Raw genomic sequence first — 17,497 nt, 5'->3', positions numbered from 1 at the left:
GAATTTGCTTTGCATATTTGTACCAGATTTTAAATGCTGTGATTTTTATAAGTTAGGAATCCTTTCCTGGAGTGATACAAAGCTTCATGCTTTGGATCAGTGTCACAGACAATGATGGTGAGAAACATTTTATTGTCTGGAGTGATGGTGGTCCTTCCTTATGCAGTTCTTTACCTTTTCCTTTTCCCCCCTGAAAACTTAGACATATAAACAGGCGGTTTCCCAAATAAGAATATTTAGAACCACCTGAACCTTTCAAAAAATATACATCTATGTAGATACAAAGAAGTGATTTTACTGTCACTCCACAGCCTGCAGAATGGATCTCTTCTTCAAAAGCAAGAAAAAATAAATAAATAAAAAGGAAAGAAAGAAAGAACTGGGATAACAGAAACAAAGGAAAATGGCCTGTGAACATGTGGGTTCTAATTTTAGAAGACCTGTTAAGGTGAAGGAGCATTCATTTCACCATGGATCTCATTAATACTGAACACTGACAATAATTTATGCATATAAAGGTCTCACCTTCTGATTTGAAGATCGAAGTTAATGCTCATGTTTGTTTTCTCAAGACGTGGAACTGTAAATCGGAGGCCCAGAGAAGACTAAAAAAAATCACAAGACATTAAGTTTATTACATGAAAGGAACCTTATATACAGCTTAAAAATCTTTTTATGTCATCCCTGCAAATCCCCATCCTAGACTGCTGTTGCTTCTACCCTGGCATAGCTGAGACTTCAGGGCCCAGGCCATGCAGGGCTGTGCTGCGCTTAGTCGCTCTGTCGTGTCCAACTCATTGTGACCCCAGGGACTGTAGTCTGCCAGGCTCCTCTGTCTATGGGATTCTACAGGCAAGAATACTGGAGTGGGTTGCCATGCCCTGCTCCAGGGGATCTTCCCAACCCAGGGATCGAACCAAGGTCTCCCACATTGCAGGCAGATTCTTTACCATCTGAGCCACAAAGGAAGTCCAAGAATACTGGAGCAGGTAACCTATCCTTTCTCCAGGGGATCTTCCCCACCCAGGAATTGAACTGGGATCTCCTGCATTGCAGGCGGATTCTTTACCAGCTGAGCTACCAGGGAAGTCCTTCCAGGGCATGGAAGTGCCTATACATTGTCCCTTTTTTCATTTAGCCTCTTGTCTCTCTTTTCCTGCCACCTTCTTTATGTGCTAAATTAAAACAACCTAAATATATGAGAAGAGATTGATTTAGAATACTGTGGTGATTCCGTTTGATGGAAATTCATGTCATCATTGAATGTATAACTGTGAAGCCTATGCAATGTAGAAAATGCTTCTAATGTAATGATGATCAATAAAGAAAAAAAGTTACAAACTTGTATGTATCATGTGTTTCAGCTACAGTTTTAAAAGGCTGCCAGTGGAAAAATTAATGTATGGGAGTGAAGATGTCTTGTTAGAAAATACCAGGATAATATGTTACAGTTAAAGTTGTAAGTCTATGGATTATATTTTCCACCTTTCTTTTCCAAAGCTTTAAAACTGTCCTTATTATTTTTACAGTTTGAAAACAGATTTTTAAAAACCTGAAGAAAAATGAATCCAATGATAATATAAAAAGGAAGTAAAAAATAAAAGCTGAGACATATATTACTTCCTCTCCCATGCACTTCTAAGTGCAAAGTCTAAGTCTGTAAGCCTTACATGCAAAGTCTCACAAAGTCACAGCAACCACACTACAAAATAGGTACCTTGATTGTTGACATTTTACAGTCCATAGCCATCCGAGGATTCAGGAGATTAAGTGTCTTGTTCCAGGTGTAGAGCAAATGAACTCTAGAGTTGGAACTGAAATTGCTACAAGCCAACTCAAGAACCTGAAACTCACAGCCACTACACTGTGAGAATCAAACCAGCAATAAAAATTCATGTTGTTATGAACCAGTAATAATATGAGCTAATAAATCATCATTTTTATCACAAATCATCATGATTTCATTAGCCTGTGCTGAATGAGCCGCAAGTCAGGTATGCCCTGGTGTGTTAGTCACTCAGTCATGTCCAACTCTTTGCAACCCCATGGACCATAGCCCACCAGGCTCCTCTGTTCATGGGATTCTGAAGGTAAAAATACTGGAGTGGGTTGCCATTCCCTTCTCCAGGAGATCTTCCTGACCCAGGGATCACACCTGGGTCTCCTGCCTTGCAGGCAGATTCTTTACCCTCTGAGCCACCAGGGAAGCCCTAACTGCCCTGGTGGCTTTACATCACATCATTGATTGCTCCAAATATTCCTACAGTAGGTATTCACCCACTTCAATTTGACTTGCCCAAGGGATCACTGTTTGTCACTGAAGAAACTGGGACTTTAACCCAGGTGTGCCTAATTATTAAACCTATGGATCCTTATGCCCCAACCAGGATGAATTCCTTTAAAATTCCAGATGTGCAATTTTCTATCAGACCTCTATCAGACCTCTAGGAAATTGCACACAATTTTCTATCAGACCTCTTCTTTAGAAACTTTTAAAGCCTTTGCCTGTGCCTCCTACTTGGAGAACTCCTACTAATGCTTCGAAGTTCAGGACACGAGATCCCCCTGCAGCACATCCTCCAATCTTCCAGGCCAAGTCAGGCAGAAACATTCTCTTTATTCTTTGTCTCCTTCTTTGGTACTTTCCCAGGACTCAACCTATGGTATTGAAAATTTTTAAGTTTCTTTTCAAAAATTATTTACTGCTTCACTGTGGCATGAGGGATCATTTGTTGAGGCATGCGGACTCTTAGCTGTGGCCTGTAGAATCTAGCTCCCTGACCAGGGATCAAATCCAGGTCCCTGCATTGGGAGCATAGGATTTTAGCCACTGGACCACCAGGGAAGTCCTCAAATTTTAAGTTTCTTATCAAGTGGGGATTATACATTTTTTCTTGATATTATCAGACTCTAGTTTAATACCAGGCATATAGAAGGGGTGTAATTAAAAATGGTTGACAGAATGGTGAAAAAGTGTGCTTTTGTTTGCACACTTCCAGTGGTGGGTGCTTACTATATTGTGGCGAGGCCTGTTTGATGTTGGTCTTTTATTATACAACACAAGATGAAGATACAATGAAGATGTGACAATTTCATACTGATAAGAGACACATATCATCTTAACTAGAACCAAAAGTCATATCTCTGGGCATTGATTCTAAAGAGTCTTTGTTGAGCTATTTTTTTTTTTTATTCTACTTGAGAAGCTTTGAGAATTTTTACACATCTTATTGTTATATAAATATTTTTATATTACTAAAGCTAATATATGAAAATGATCAGCTTAAAATCAGAGGTGAAACTTCTAAATACAACCTTGAATGTTCTGTTAAAAAGTCACTTGAAAACTATTTTCTAAAAAATACTGGGACTGGAATAATTAATCCTAGTGGTTTGTGATGCTTTTTAATATTTAGGACTGCTTTTACATTTGGAATTTTATTAAAACCCATTGAGAGTGTTCTTTTAGAAGTACAAGATGAAGAAGTAAATAAATCAAAGTGTTTTATAACAAAAGAGAACGCAATAAAATTTGATGTGTTTAAGGGCATTCTAGGGTGAGATAAGAAAGCTATTAGGTTTCCTCTACTATAGACCTCATAGATAAACGAATACAAACAATTTACTTCCTTGACTTCTAAAGATTATTTGCTGGTAAAATGGATTGATGTCTTTTCACAAAAACACATTTGCGGCTAAGACCACACTGCCGTTTTTACCCTCCACTTTGAACAGCACTGGTGTCCAGTTTTTGTTCCAAGACTATCCTTAGTTATTGATGAACTTATATGATCTCTGGTCTGGATGCTAAAAAAGGAATGTGTGCTCAGTCACCTATAGAAGCTAATACCATTAATACCATGTCAATTCATTTCTCTCTGACCTTATGTAGACCTTTTCCTATCAAACTAGGCGGTTAGATTTTTCTTGAAAACTAGCCAAAGGATTTATAAGCTTCTAGATAAAAGGATTCTAATGAAAACTGTTCTACTATCTCAGCCTAGACATCCCATTCTATCTTTCATGGCTTGCTTGAAACATCTCATCTGTTATTCATTAATTTTTATCCAATTTTTGTAGACCCACTAGAATGCAGGCTTTCTTTTGAGACCTGGTTTGAATCTGGGTTCTGTTCTTCATTACATGCAACTGGGGGTAATTCATTTGATTTCTCTAAGTCTCCGTTTCCTCATCTGTAATATGGGAGAAACACCTGACTCATAGGATTGCCGGTTGTTGTAAAAATTAAATCAGATAACACAAACAAACCACCCAGTGAAGGGTTTATAACACAGAGGGCAATCAATACATGTTAGCTAATAAAAATCTATTATAAATGTTTATCTTTCATTTAAATATTTACTTTTTTTTGACTCAAGAAGTGAATTTACTAGACTACAGCTTGGCATATCTTTTAAATACCCAAGATCAATGGAAGGAAAATCAATTTAGAACGTGAGAAAGGAAACATATTATTCTAGCACAGTATCCTAGAGTATAAACTGGGAATAAGTATTACTTGATAGAAAGTTTCAAACATTCAAATAAATGTGAGAAACACTGGGCTAGAAGGTTTCCTTACTGTAGAACTTCTCAGCACTTTAAAATGCAGGCACCTGAAGGTCCCAGCAGAGAAGGCAATGGCACCCCACTCCAGTACTCTTGCCTGGAAAATCCCATGGGCTGAGGAGCCTGCTGGGCTGCAGTCCATGGGGTCACAAAGTCAGGCACGACTGAGTGACTTCACTTTCACTTTTCACTTTCCTGCATTGGAGAAGGAAATGGCAACCCACTCCAGTGTTCTTGCCTGGAGAATCCCAGGGACTGGGGAGCCTGGTGGGCTGCCGTCTATGGGGTCGCACAGAGTCGGACACGACTGAAGCGACTTAGCAGCAGCAGCAGCAGAAGGTCCCAGAGAGGACATGATTCTTAGCAGTGACTACAGGACTCCCTTTAAAAGGCTCGTCTCAAAGGAATAGCACTCTCTGGAAGACACTTTGGGAAGCTGTTTTAATACAAACCTACACACTTACACATTTCCAGGAAGAGTTTTTTTCCAAACAAGTCATTTCATTATCAATGAATCATAAACATCTATTTTAAAACAGAGAAATACATACGTTTAACTTGTAACACTTAATTACGTAGCATTTGTAGATTTCAGTTTTTCCCCCTTGATTTATGACTCCATAAAATAATGACTTTCGCTATGATATTTATTACAAGAAGTAACTCTGTATATACTTAAACTGCAATGGCATAAAATGAATTTACTGCCCACAAGTAATCCTGAATGGGAAGTTCCTAAATCTGGAAACAAAGGGAAAAAAAAAAGACTCCTTATTTTTTTATAAGCCTGTTACAGATCATGGTTAACCCTTTTTTTTTTTTTTTTTTTTTTTTGCTACAATTCTCTACATTATTCTTCATCAAGTAAGGTGCATGGAAAATACGGACCTGGTAAAGTCGCTTTAAAACCTGGATTATAGTCATATTTTAACGTGAAAATACTGTGAATATATTCACATGGGAGGTATATCTAAAATAAAAGTTTAATCATCATTGCTAAAATTCTTAATTCTGTTATTTCTTTTAATTCTGTTATTTCTTAAACCCTTTGCATCATAGTTCTTGGACTCAAAGGAAAAAAATTGTAGTGAAATTCAAAGAAAGAATATTCAAAAAAATCTGCAGTAAAAAAAAAAATAGCCTTTAGAAATTTGTTGAGACTGAAGCTATGTAAGAGTGACGTCGAAAGAAAAGGCACGTGAAAGCATTCATCATTTGTGTATTTAAGCTCAGTTTATCCAGTTGGCATGCGTTATGATGCAAACTCCCACCACCCCGGGAATTTCCTGACAAATTGGTTTTAGTTGCCAGGTGCTAAGTTGCTGAGTGCTAATTGGTGGTGGGGGAGGGGGGTGGCTTTCCACTAGTTCTCTTTACAAAAATCAGTTAAGGGCATCTGGTTTTTTCTTACATTTGTTCCAGCCACCATAGGGTTCCCAAGGTCACACACCACCATTCGGGTGACATTGTCCATCTTGTACTCACAACTCAGTGGGCGCAGTGCCTGCAACAAGGAAGAACACCAGTGTGGAGTCAGGGGGCAGAATAAACGACATCCTGTCACAAAAGTAATGGGCCAGCCGGGAAGCTTCTCTTGATTTCAAACACCTGTGTGAATGCCTGAGCCCAAAGATTCATGTGTGACCATCAACTTGGAAGAGAAGTGTGTGAGAAAAGACCAAAGTTTAATTTTAAGAAGAAATGTGCTGGATGGGTAAACACATCTTTTGTGTTGCATCGAGGAAGAAAACGCTGTGCAGAATATTTATATGCACACTTTTGAAATGATTTGCACTACGGTTTAATGCGGGGCATGAATATTACAGATAATTAAATATGACTAAGCCAATTTGCAAAAACGAAATGACAGCAAGATGTATAGGTTATCATATGACCCAATGACCATTTATAAGAGAACTGCTGTGAACACACGTTTCTCCCTACATTGGTTCCATGTTGAGATTACACACCCAATCTTAGTTCAATCTTATAAATACTTAAGATGACAAGACAGCACATTTACGTTTACCCCCTGCTTTTCATCTTCCTTTGTGCCCCACATCCTATTCTGATTAGAATACATATAAAGTCAAGTTCAAAGAGATGCTTAGAATTATGTGCTGGAGAAGGTCTCAAGGTTACACTCAATGGAGGGGAAAGTAAAGGAGGTTTATCATTGGACTCCTATCCTCTGCTCACAGCTCTTTTTGTGTCTTCAGGCTACTCCCATTTGTCTGGAAGTCCACAGCTGGATCTACACCCGGAGCTGCTTTCCATCTTTCAAAACCTAATGTCTCTATGGCCCTGCTCTTGCCTTGAGCAGCTAGACATGTTCATCCATTATTTCACTCTAACTTGTTAAGTGCCACTGATATATTACCTGTCAGCCTCATTACCAAAGATAAGCTTGCAAAATGAGGACTTTGACAAAGGACCCCATGAGAGGACTGTGGAAAAGGGATCCAAATTGAGGACCACTTATCTATCTGTCAGCCCTACTGAAATTTCATTTAAGAAAGTCATGTGAATTCTCAAGTAGAAGTTTCAGAAACCATTCCCTTTCCATTCTCCCCACTTCATTGAGAAAAACCAAGAATCAAAGAAAAGACAAACAAATCTCAGACATCTAAGTCAAGATTTCTGTGGGTAAATCATATACTTTAATAAAATAAGTTTAAGAGGGCAGGGGTTTTTGTATCTGTTCTATTCCCAGAGGCTGGAACAATGTCCAGCACAAAGCAGTAGATGGTGTCTGGAGATACAGAGCATAAGCAGCTCATAAGCTCTCCTACGAGGAGCCTGAAATAAAATAGACAAACATGTGTTGTTGTTGTTCAGTTGCTAAGGGTCTGACTCTGTGACCCTGTGGACTGTAGCCTGCCAGGATCCTCTGTCCATGGGATTCTACAGACAAGCACAATGGAGTGGGTTTTCATTTACTTTTTTCAGGGGATCCTCCCAACCAGGGATTGAACTTGTGTCTCCTACATTGGCAGGTGGATTCTTTACTGCTGTGTGCCAGGAAAGCCCCATGGACAAGCACATATTTAAGTATAAAACCCTTTTCCTGCCACGAGCCATTGAAAGGTCTGGTCTAATTCATGAGAAAGAAGCAAAATTTCTGATGTCCAGAGGAAGCATTTAATCTCTGCTCTTTCCAAATAACCTGAGCGACATGTTAGTATCCTAAGTAAGAAACGTATTTTTTAAAAGTTGGTAATATTTTTGCTTCTCAAATTAGCTTTTGCATCTACTCAAGTTCTGAAGGATCCAAAATTAACCCTAATGGTAAGAGATTTTTTTTGTTGGAATTACTAACTCAATCCTGAAAACAGGAGGGGGGAAAAAAAAAGAACCAAGCAAAAGCTTTCCAAAATACCCATGTGTCCCTTGAACATAATTCAAGGATTTGGTTTCTATAGTAAATATTTTTATCTTATCTGAAGGTTGAAAGTCATATGTACATTTTCCCCAACTTTCTAGAAATAGCTTTTTCACATCAATCAAAGATCTTTCTTCCTCCCCAGAGTCCCACCCTTTTTCTTTTTTTAACCTTTATTTCCTCTCTCTGAGTGGGAGAAACAATGATTGTTTTTCTAGATATTTCTAGACTATTTTCCTCAGCTGTTCCTGAGACTATCTTGTTCTCATCCATTTATAGCTCTTAGATCATTATTCATTCACGGAAAATATTTACTGTGTACCTGCCACTTACCAGGCACTGATTAAAAAAACAAAACAAAACAAAACCTTGTCCTCCTTAAACTTCCTATTATGAAAAGAACTGTAATAAAGAATCACAAGCAATCATAGCAAGCAATGGAGACATACAGTTTGTTAAGTTTCATGATAGGAGAAATTCACAGTGACGGAGGAACACATGCACATAGAAACAAGCCATCAGAACTTACTTTCAAGACAGAAAGAGACTCACAGACTTGGAGAACAAGCTTATGGTTGCCGGAGGAAAGAAGGGGGGAAAAGACAGTTGGGGGGGTTTGGGATAGACATGTACACACTGCTATGTTTAAAATGGATAACCAACAAGGACCTACTGTATAGCATGCAGAACTCTGCTCAATGTCGTGTGGCAACCTGGATGGGAAAGGAGTTTGGGGGAGAATAGGTACATGGGCTTCCCTGGTGGCTCAGCTGGTAAAGAATCCATCTGCAATGCGGGAGACCTGGGTTCAATCCCTGGGTTGGGAAGATCCCCTGGAGAAGGGAAAGGCTACCCACTCCAGTATTGTGGCCTGGAGAATTCCATGGACTGTATAGTCCACGGAATTAGGGGTTGCAAAGAGTCAGACATGACTGAGTGACTTTCACTTTCACTTTCAGATACATGTATATGTATGGCTGGTCCCTTCATGTTCACCTGAAACTATCGCAATATTGTTTGCTAATCAGCTATACTCCAATGCAAAATAAAAAGATATTTTTAAAAAAAGAAAAAGAAGTAAGCAGTCAACAAAGACACCCTGGAGGAAGTGACATCTAAGTTCGCTGGGGCAGGGCAGCTCAGAGGTTAAGAGGACGGGCCTGACCTGACAGCTCAGGTGTCAATCTTGGTTCTGCTACATAATAGCTGTGTGACTTCGGGCATGTTTCTGTTTCTTCTTATCTATGATAGCCTTGCTGTGTTTCTATCAGGCTGCTAGGAGGATTAAGTAAGTTGAATACTTGCAAGAGCTCAGAGCAGAGCACAGCTCACAGCAATTGCTCCATGAATGTCAGCAACCTCTATCACTATTAGACTGAGGCCTGAAGGGTAAGTAGTAAGAAGTAAGCTGGAAAAAGGGGACAGAGAGTGGAGTTAACTGAGGGAGGAGGACACGTGAGCCCTCTGTGGCGGGAGGGTTCATGGGTAATACAGAAACTGAAAAGAAATTCCATCCCTCTAGGATTAAGGTGTGGGTAAAAGAAAGACTCAAAAGCCTGTGATGCAGCTGAGGCGATGAGCGTGCCTGTGTGCTCAGTCACTCAGTTGTATCTGACTCTTTGCAACCCCATGGACTATAGCTCTCCAGGCTCTTCTGTCCATGGGATTTTACAGGCAAGAATACCAGAGTGGGTTGCCTTTACATCCTCCAGAGGATCTTCCTGACCCAGGGATCAAACCCGCGTCTCCTGTGTCTTCTGCATTGGCAGGCAGGTTCTTTACCATTGAGCAATCTGGGAAGCCCAAGAGGAGATCACCAGGGGTGTAATTAAGGGCCTCATAAGTCATCTTAGGGATTTGCACTTTATCCTACAAGCAATGGGGAGCTAGAAAGGGTTTTTTGTGTGTTTTTTTTAATTGGAGTATAGTTGCTTTACAATGTTGTGTTAGCTCTCCTGTACACCGTATGAATCAGGTATATGTATACATATATCCCCTCCCTAATGGACCTCCCTCCCCCACCCCTCCAGCCCACCCTTCTCAGTCACCACAGAGCACCGAGCTGAGCTCCCACCAGCTATCTATCTGACACATGGCAGTGTATGTACGTCAGTGCCGCTCTCCCAATTTGTCCCGCACTCTCCTTTCCTCCTGTGTCCACAAGTCCAGTCTCCACGTCTGTGTCTTTATTCCTGCCCTGCAAATAGCTTCATCTGTACCATTTTTCTAGACTCCACATATATGCTTTGATTTGCATTTAGAAAGAAGGCTTCCTGTGTAGGGAAGAGGTTGGGAGATAGGGCGATGACTTAGGAGACTGTTGTAGTCATCCCAGGAGAAGACAGAGTCCGTCTGGAGAAAAGCAGTGAGATGGAGAGAGGATACGGTTGGACAGGCATACACTGACTTAAGTTTTAGAAACTGAGTGGAGACTAGTGAGGTTCCCTGAGATAGGCTATGGAGAGCAGTGTGGAAAGATGGAGTCTAGCTTTTTTTGTATGTGCATGTGTGTGTGTAGATAAACAAAACAAGATTTGTTCTCAGAATGGAATATTACTCAGCAATATACAGGAATAACTACTGATGACTAATACACACTGTGACATAGACAAACCTCAAAAACATTGTACTAAGCAAAAGCTAGACACAAATGACTGTTTATGGCATGGCCCCATTAATATGAAGTATACAGAAAAGGTAAATTTACACAGATGGAAGTAAATTAGTGGCTTCCTTGGCTGGATTTAGGGGTTGTGAGTGACTGCAAATAAGCACATGGCAACTTTTTGAGGGGATAGAAATGTTCTAAATCTGTATTGCTGTGATAGTTGCATTCTTCTATAAATCTAAAATAACTGAATTGTGTGTGTATTGAACTTATGTAATTACAATGGGTAGATTTTACAGGATATACATTGAACCTCAGCGAAGCTGTTAAAGAAAAAGATCATAGGTTTAGGGACCAGAGTATTGGGATGATTTAGAAACATTTTATTATTGGAACCAGGGGGAAATTGTGGTAGGTTAAAATCTGACGGCTATATTCAACTACATACCTGTGATGAACTGAATAATGTCCCCATGAAATCCAATTCTGGACACACTGAGTGTGAAGTGGGTGGAGACAGAAGAGTGGAGTGTATATGAGGTCCCTTGAACAGACAGGTTCATAGAGACAGAATGTGGAATGCTGAGTCCCAGAGGCCGGGCAAAGGGGTAAGAGGGAGCCTAGGTTTCCTGGGTACAGAGTTTCTGTCTGGGATGATGAAAATGTTCTGGAGCTGGCCAGTAGTGACACAGCAATGGCATTATACTTCATGTCACTGAACTGTACACTTCAAAAGGGCTAAAATGGTAACTTTTATGTTACATATATTTTACCATAATAATAAAAAGATAACGCACATAGGCTTTTATTTCTGGAAACATTTAGAAGAAACGTCACTGAAAAAAAGTATAAAGGCTGACTCCATTAAGGTCTCTAGAGCAGGAGATGACCAGCATCTACATTTTTGAAAAGAGGTAGGCTTTCCATTGTGTATACGTACCACATCTTCTTTATCCATTCCTCTGTTATGGACATCTAGGTTGCTTCCATGTCCTGGCTATTGTAAACAGTGCCGCAATGAACATTAGGGTGCTGTATCTTTTGTAATTATAGTTTTCTCAGGAAATATGCCCAGTGGTGGGATTGCTGGGTCTATGATAGCTCCATTTTTAACTTTTTAGTTTTTTATCCCTATTTTTAGTCTTTTTAATTAGGATTGATATATATACTCTACCATGTGTAAAATAGGTAGCTATTGGGAATCTGCTGTATAGCACACAGAGCTCAGCTCAGTATTCTATGAAGACCTAGAGGGGTGGGATGGGGTGGTGGGAGGGAGGTCCAAGAGGAAGGGGATATATATACACATATAGCTGATTCACTTTGTTGTGTAGCAGAAACTAACAAAACATTGTAAAGCAATTATGCTCAAATAAAAAAAATGATTTTAATCAAAGAACAACAAAACCAACAATCAGATAATCCCTCATATTTTTCCTCTTGAGAGAAAATTGCTTTAAAAAAGCCCCAAACTTGAACTGAGTATAAAGAAAAAGGGACACAAACCTCAAACTGCTTAAAAACAAAGAAGGAATTAGAATGTGGCTTAGTCATGTCAAATTCAAATTCTGCCCAAGGGAAATTGATGGAGGAAAACAGTTACGGACTCATTGGAGATTATGGATAATGTCTGTCGTAATGTCTAAAGCCCCAAAGATAGAAACGATAAATGTTTCCTATGTTTTCCATGCAACAAAGTGGATAGTAAACTGGATGTTTTGCTAAAAGAAGAATATTTTGAATAGATGCTTTGTGTAACTAAGTCAGGGGTGGAGTGACAGAAAGGGCATTGAAATAAAAACATAAGAAGAGCCCTGGAACAGCTTTTAAAATAACATACTTGAGCTTCATTGTTTGTTTGTTTATGTATTATTTGCTTGTAAGTGTTCCTAGATGATATGTTCCCTAGAAACAACAGAAGTTTGTGATGACTTTAGGACTGTCAAATATACTTGATTATTGTTCCTCTGGGTTAATTTTTTTACTGAGAAGATAATTTAACCAAAACATTAATCATGAGACTAGAGGTGTGCATAGAGAATTTTATATTCCTCACATTTGTAAATGTCTTTCAAATACCCACATCACAACTGTTGTTAGCATTTCTTTAAAGGAATTATATTTCATTAGATGATATAATCATTAGAATGGGCATGTTCCCAAGATGGTGCAGTTTTTGGAAACTAGCAGAATTTTAATAAACTTCAGTTAAACGAACCATACCCATCAGCAAGAATTTAAATAATACTCATTGTGCAGACTTCCACGAAAACGGCAGGCAAGACTATTCAAGTGTGAGACTTGGCCTCTGCCCTTAAATGTGAGTCTGTATATCTCTGAAACCAAGGGACTCTCTCTGTTATCCTTTGGTGTATTTATAATGATTTTCTATCAGAACCCAAAGATATTCTGCATGGGAAGATTCATATTCTGATAAGGAAAGGAAAGCTATAAAGAGCATCAGGGTCAGTTTAACAAACAGAGGCACTTCAGGAATGGCAAATGACTAAAGCTTGGCTTTTTCTTGGTCCTGGTCCTGAAAAGATAGACTAAGAAGAAAGAAAAAAAAAATGAATGCCTTTCGTTTCCAGTGCCTGTCTAGGCTCTTTTCAGTGCCCAGCTGGGATTGGCAGGACCTTCCTCCAAAAGCAGTAATGAAAACCAGACCTCCTGGGACCTGCTTGAAGCATAAAGGAGCTCAAAGTCAAGGCCAGAAAACAGCTGGGGTGGGTGGGAGTCAGCTTGGGGGTATGGTGATGGATCACATTGATGGGCTGCTTCTTTCAGACAGTGGTCTTCCTCGTTTCACCTCCCAATCTTTGGTCACTTTATCTTTGCACTGTGGCCAAGAAAGATATGAATACTTACTTAAGGCCATCACTTTTCCTGGGCTGTTGCTATCGTGCTTAAAAAAATGAGGCGCCGTCTTGTTTCCTTTTCCTAATGAAGAAACTCTCAGCTAAGATGACTTAACATAGATTTGATTTCAAAATACACCTAGCTCTTTCCTCGTTCAGATCACCTCCTGGCATTACCTTATTGCTGCGTTCAATCCCAACATAATCGGCCTCTTCTGGAATGATCACAAAGAGCTCGGCTTCGTAGGCACCTTCCCCTTCGTTTCTCGCATTGATTATGAGCATAATGTGGTTTTCATCTCCAATGATGACCTGGTGCTTATCTCTAAAAACACAGTTTAAAAAGAATCATTAGGTATGATATATCTCTGGATGCATGGATGTTTTATCTAAGGACTTAGAGGAAGATGTGAACATGCAAGACTGAGAGAAAAACAAGATTCATTGACATGAGGCGGTGATCAGAAGAATTAAAACTGTCAGGATGGGAAGGGTAGGAAAACACCCCAGGGTAAATGTTTAACCACCAGTTCTCCAAACTAGTGGTTACTGGTGGAGGGGGGAGGGGCAATACTGAGGTCAGGGAGTGGGAGACACACACTACTGGCTAAGTTAGGCTCAAGGATTGTATTGAACAATGTGGGGTATATAGCCTGTAGTTTGTAATAACTATAAATGGAAAGTAACCTTTAAAACCTGTATAATAAATAAATAAACAACCAGTTCTCAAAAAATAAAAATTAAACCTACGACCTACAGCATTTGCTGATTGCAGTGGTATAAATCCTCTCATTGTCATCAATTTTCAGCTACCCACATACTTAACAGTCTGCCAGCAAAAACTGAAAATCTCAAGATTCGGCTCACGAGCCAGAAGGAGGGAGCTTCAGTCCATCCATGAAAACCTCCCATAGGAGGAAGACAGACAGCAGGAAGAGAAGGAGAGAGGTGATTTAGAAAGTTCGAGGAGGAGGCGTGGGCAACACAAAGGGGAACCTAAGAGGGAAGAAGGAGGCAGACAAAAGATCTCAAACAACTACTGGAAGATTGGGAGGTATTTTGAAGAAATTTAATTCCCTCCAAACTTCTTATCGAACCAGCATTTGGAAAAGCCTACTTTTGACCCTTAATCGAAGATATTGCTTTGGACACTCGCTAAATTATGAAATTTGGAAAAGGTCCCAATGAGCGGTTACCAAGAAGATTCCACACTGGCAGTGAGATAGGTCCTGGGGTGGGTCTGGGTTGAAGGAGGTGCAGAGGAGCACATTTTTACTGGATGCTCTTTGATTCCTATTTGATTTTGTGACATCTTCAGCTTTACTTCATCAAGTGCCACTAACATTTTTTTCTCCATCAAATCAAAACTGCTTTTGTTTTGACCATATTAAAGATGCCTCTAAGTCACAGGGTGCTGCAGAAATGGGTTTGGCAAAGATGTGGATGGAACTGGCTTGTCTGAATCCTTTGATCACAAGACAGAGGCAAATAAAGTTTCTTCCTATGCTTTTTCTGCCATAGGATATTTACCCCTTAGACCTATTTCTTCCCCTAATACAATGCAGTCAGAACCGGTGCTGGACTGCTGTGTCTCCATCACAAGCCACCGAGAAGTCCTTTGATTCTTTTTTTTCTAATGAAATAGTTTGTAATTTATTCTTTAGACTATTCCAATAGTACATTTCTTGGATAAGAATGTTTTATTTAAACTTTTTGATATAGGGAGTTTTCATGGTATTGTAACACAAAAAAAGATAAGATTCCATCTGATGACAAGTTAATATCTGTGACAAGCTAGTTTGCATACATACCCTGGTCATGGCTAAATAAGGTGAAAATTAAACAAGACTTTACGAAGGGCATAGTATTATAACGCCAGAGTTCAGAAAGTACTACCTTGTGTATTCTAATCGCCATTCCTTTTTAATTAGTAGAAAGTATAACATTTAAATTTAATAAATTAAGATATTTTTACTGCAAGAAATAATCACATTATCTGTAATGTGCCCCTTGAATGCTTCTATGTGCCCCCTGAATGCGTCTAAGTGAAAATGCGGTTTCTATTTCTTTGCTGTTTAGTCCCTAAGTCGTATCCAACTCTTTGTGATCCTGTGGACTGTGGCCCACCTGCTTCCTCTGTTTGTGGGATTTCCCAGGCAAGAATACTAGAGTGGGTTTCCATTTCCTTCTCCAGGGGCTCTTTTTGACCCAGGGATCTAATCAACATCTCCTGCATTGGTAGGCAGATTCTTTATCACTGAACCACCAGGGAAGCCATAAACTTTTAATTAAATATTTTAAGAAGTCTTAAATGATGAGTTATATGAATCAACTGGGGAAAACGCTAGAATTTTTGATAGTAAAGGTTTATTCAGAATTGAAACAATTTCACTTCCTTATTAAAAAACATACTTTTGTGTGTGTGACATAAAAAAACACTTTTTATTTTAAGACAATTATTGATTCACATGCACTTATAAGAAATAACACTGAGATCCCATGTGTCCTTTCCTCAGTTGCCCCCCAAAGGTAACATCTTTAAAACTATAATGAATCCTATTAACAGCATATGGCCATTTAAAAAAAAATGCATTTATTTACTATTTACTTGGCTGTATTGGATTGAGTGGTAGAGAGAAGGATTTTTCATCGCCACACAGGGACTTTCTCATTGTGGTGCCTGGGTTTAGTTGCTCCACAGCATATGGGATCTTGGTTTCCCCACCAGGGATCGAACCCATGTTCCCTGCACTGCAAGGTGGATTCTTAACTACTGGACCACCAGGGAAGTTCCAGGACACTGCCCTTTGATTCCTATTTGATTCTGTGACATCTTCAGCTTTACTTCATTATGTGACATTAACATTTTTTTCCCAGTAAATCAAAATCGCTTTTGTTTTGACCTGCCAATGTAGGGAGGGCTTCCCTGGTGGCTCAGATGGTAAAGACTCTGCCTGTAATTCAGGACACCCAGGTTCAATCCCTGGATAGGGAAGATCCCCTGGAGAAGGAAATGTCAACCCACTCCAGTATTCTTGCCTGGAGAATTCCATAGACAGAGGAGCTTGGCACGCTACAGCCCATAGGGTCACAGAGTCAGACACAACTGAGTGACTAACAATGGGTTCCCTGCATTGCAAGGTGGATTCTTTATCACTAGACCACCAGGGAAGTCCCAGGACACTGCCCTTTGATTCCTATTTGATTTGTGATATCTTCAGCTTTACTTCATTGAGTCACATTAACATTTTTTTTTCCAGTAAATCAAAATTACTTTTGTTTTGACCATTTTAAAGATGCCTCTGAGTCATAGGGAGCTGCAAAAACGGTTCAGCAAAGGTATTGATGGAACCAGCCTGTCTGAATCCTTTGCCCACAAAACGGAGGCAAATAAATACAACCGGAACCACCCAGAGATGAGTTAACTTTGAACAAAAACATTTCCCCCTACTTTTGCTGAAAGATGAAACAGCCCAGGCAATGTCTTAGGGTGTCTCACTGGACACCAATGACAAAGATACTAACCCAAACCACAGGCTAGCCCAAAGGGTAGCTAAGCTCAAGAATTTCAGGCAGCACATTTTGGGTAGTAGTTGGAAGTGTATACTTTCTCCAGGGAAGCTTTAAATAAACACCTGTATTCCATTAGATAAAATGGACAAGTTTATTTATTTAAACTTACGGTCTAGCTGACAGCTTCAAGTCAGGAATGCACATGTTATCTTCTCCGCAGTCGACCAGGATGTGAGCCTGAGTTGTGCAAACATGTATCAGAAAGAATCTGAGAAAACCCACATCCCATCCTTTTTCTTGAAAATTATGAATGATCCCACAAGTTAAACCAAAGCTTTCCTTGCACTCTGCTTGAGTCCACCCAGCTAGAAACTGTGTTTGGCAGTGACCTTCCCATATAGGTTAGTTTACTTAAGAGCCCGATTCCAATTCAATCTGAAATGTCTGTAAAGAATGCTACTCTGGCAGTGTTTTGAGGATTACAGGCTGTATTGCTTCTATTACAGTCACATTTTGAACAAATTAAATCTTGGTTGCACAAGGGGAAGGGCTTCCGAAAACACAGGG

At 39.6% G+C, this 17,497-nt stretch overlaps 1 protein-coding gene across 3 annotated transcripts in view; it reads right to left on the bottom strand.

The window, feature by feature from the left end:
- The window catches only part of ITGA8 (integrin subunit alpha 8), a 191,024-nt gene that overhangs the window by 69,432 nt on the left and 104,095 nt on the right, over positions 1-17,497 (bottom strand). For all 3 annotated transcript variants that reach the window (XM_025264358.3, XM_025264359.3, XR_006544619.2), the window contains exons 19-22: positions 17,100-17,167; positions 13,595-13,742; positions 5,981-6,073; positions 526-605 (exon numbers count right to left, since the gene is read on the bottom strand). In XM_025264358.3, the coding sequence (XP_025120143.3) occupies positions 526-605; positions 5,981-6,073; positions 13,595-13,742; positions 17,100-17,167 (389 nt within the window). The remainder of the gene's footprint in view (positions 1-525; positions 606-5,980; positions 6,074-13,594; positions 13,743-17,099; positions 17,168-17,497) is intronic.

The sequence above is a fragment of the Bubalus bubalis genome, chromosome 14, assembly GCF_019923935.1.
Source record: "Bubalus bubalis isolate 160015118507 breed Murrah chromosome 14, NDDB_SH_1, whole genome shotgun sequence".
NCBI classification, from domain to species: domain Eukaryota; kingdom Metazoa; phylum Chordata; class Mammalia; order Artiodactyla; family Bovidae; genus Bubalus; species Bubalus bubalis.
The sequence above is the reverse complement of the archived record's forward strand: the minus strand, read 5'-3'. Positions and strand labels throughout refer to the sequence as shown.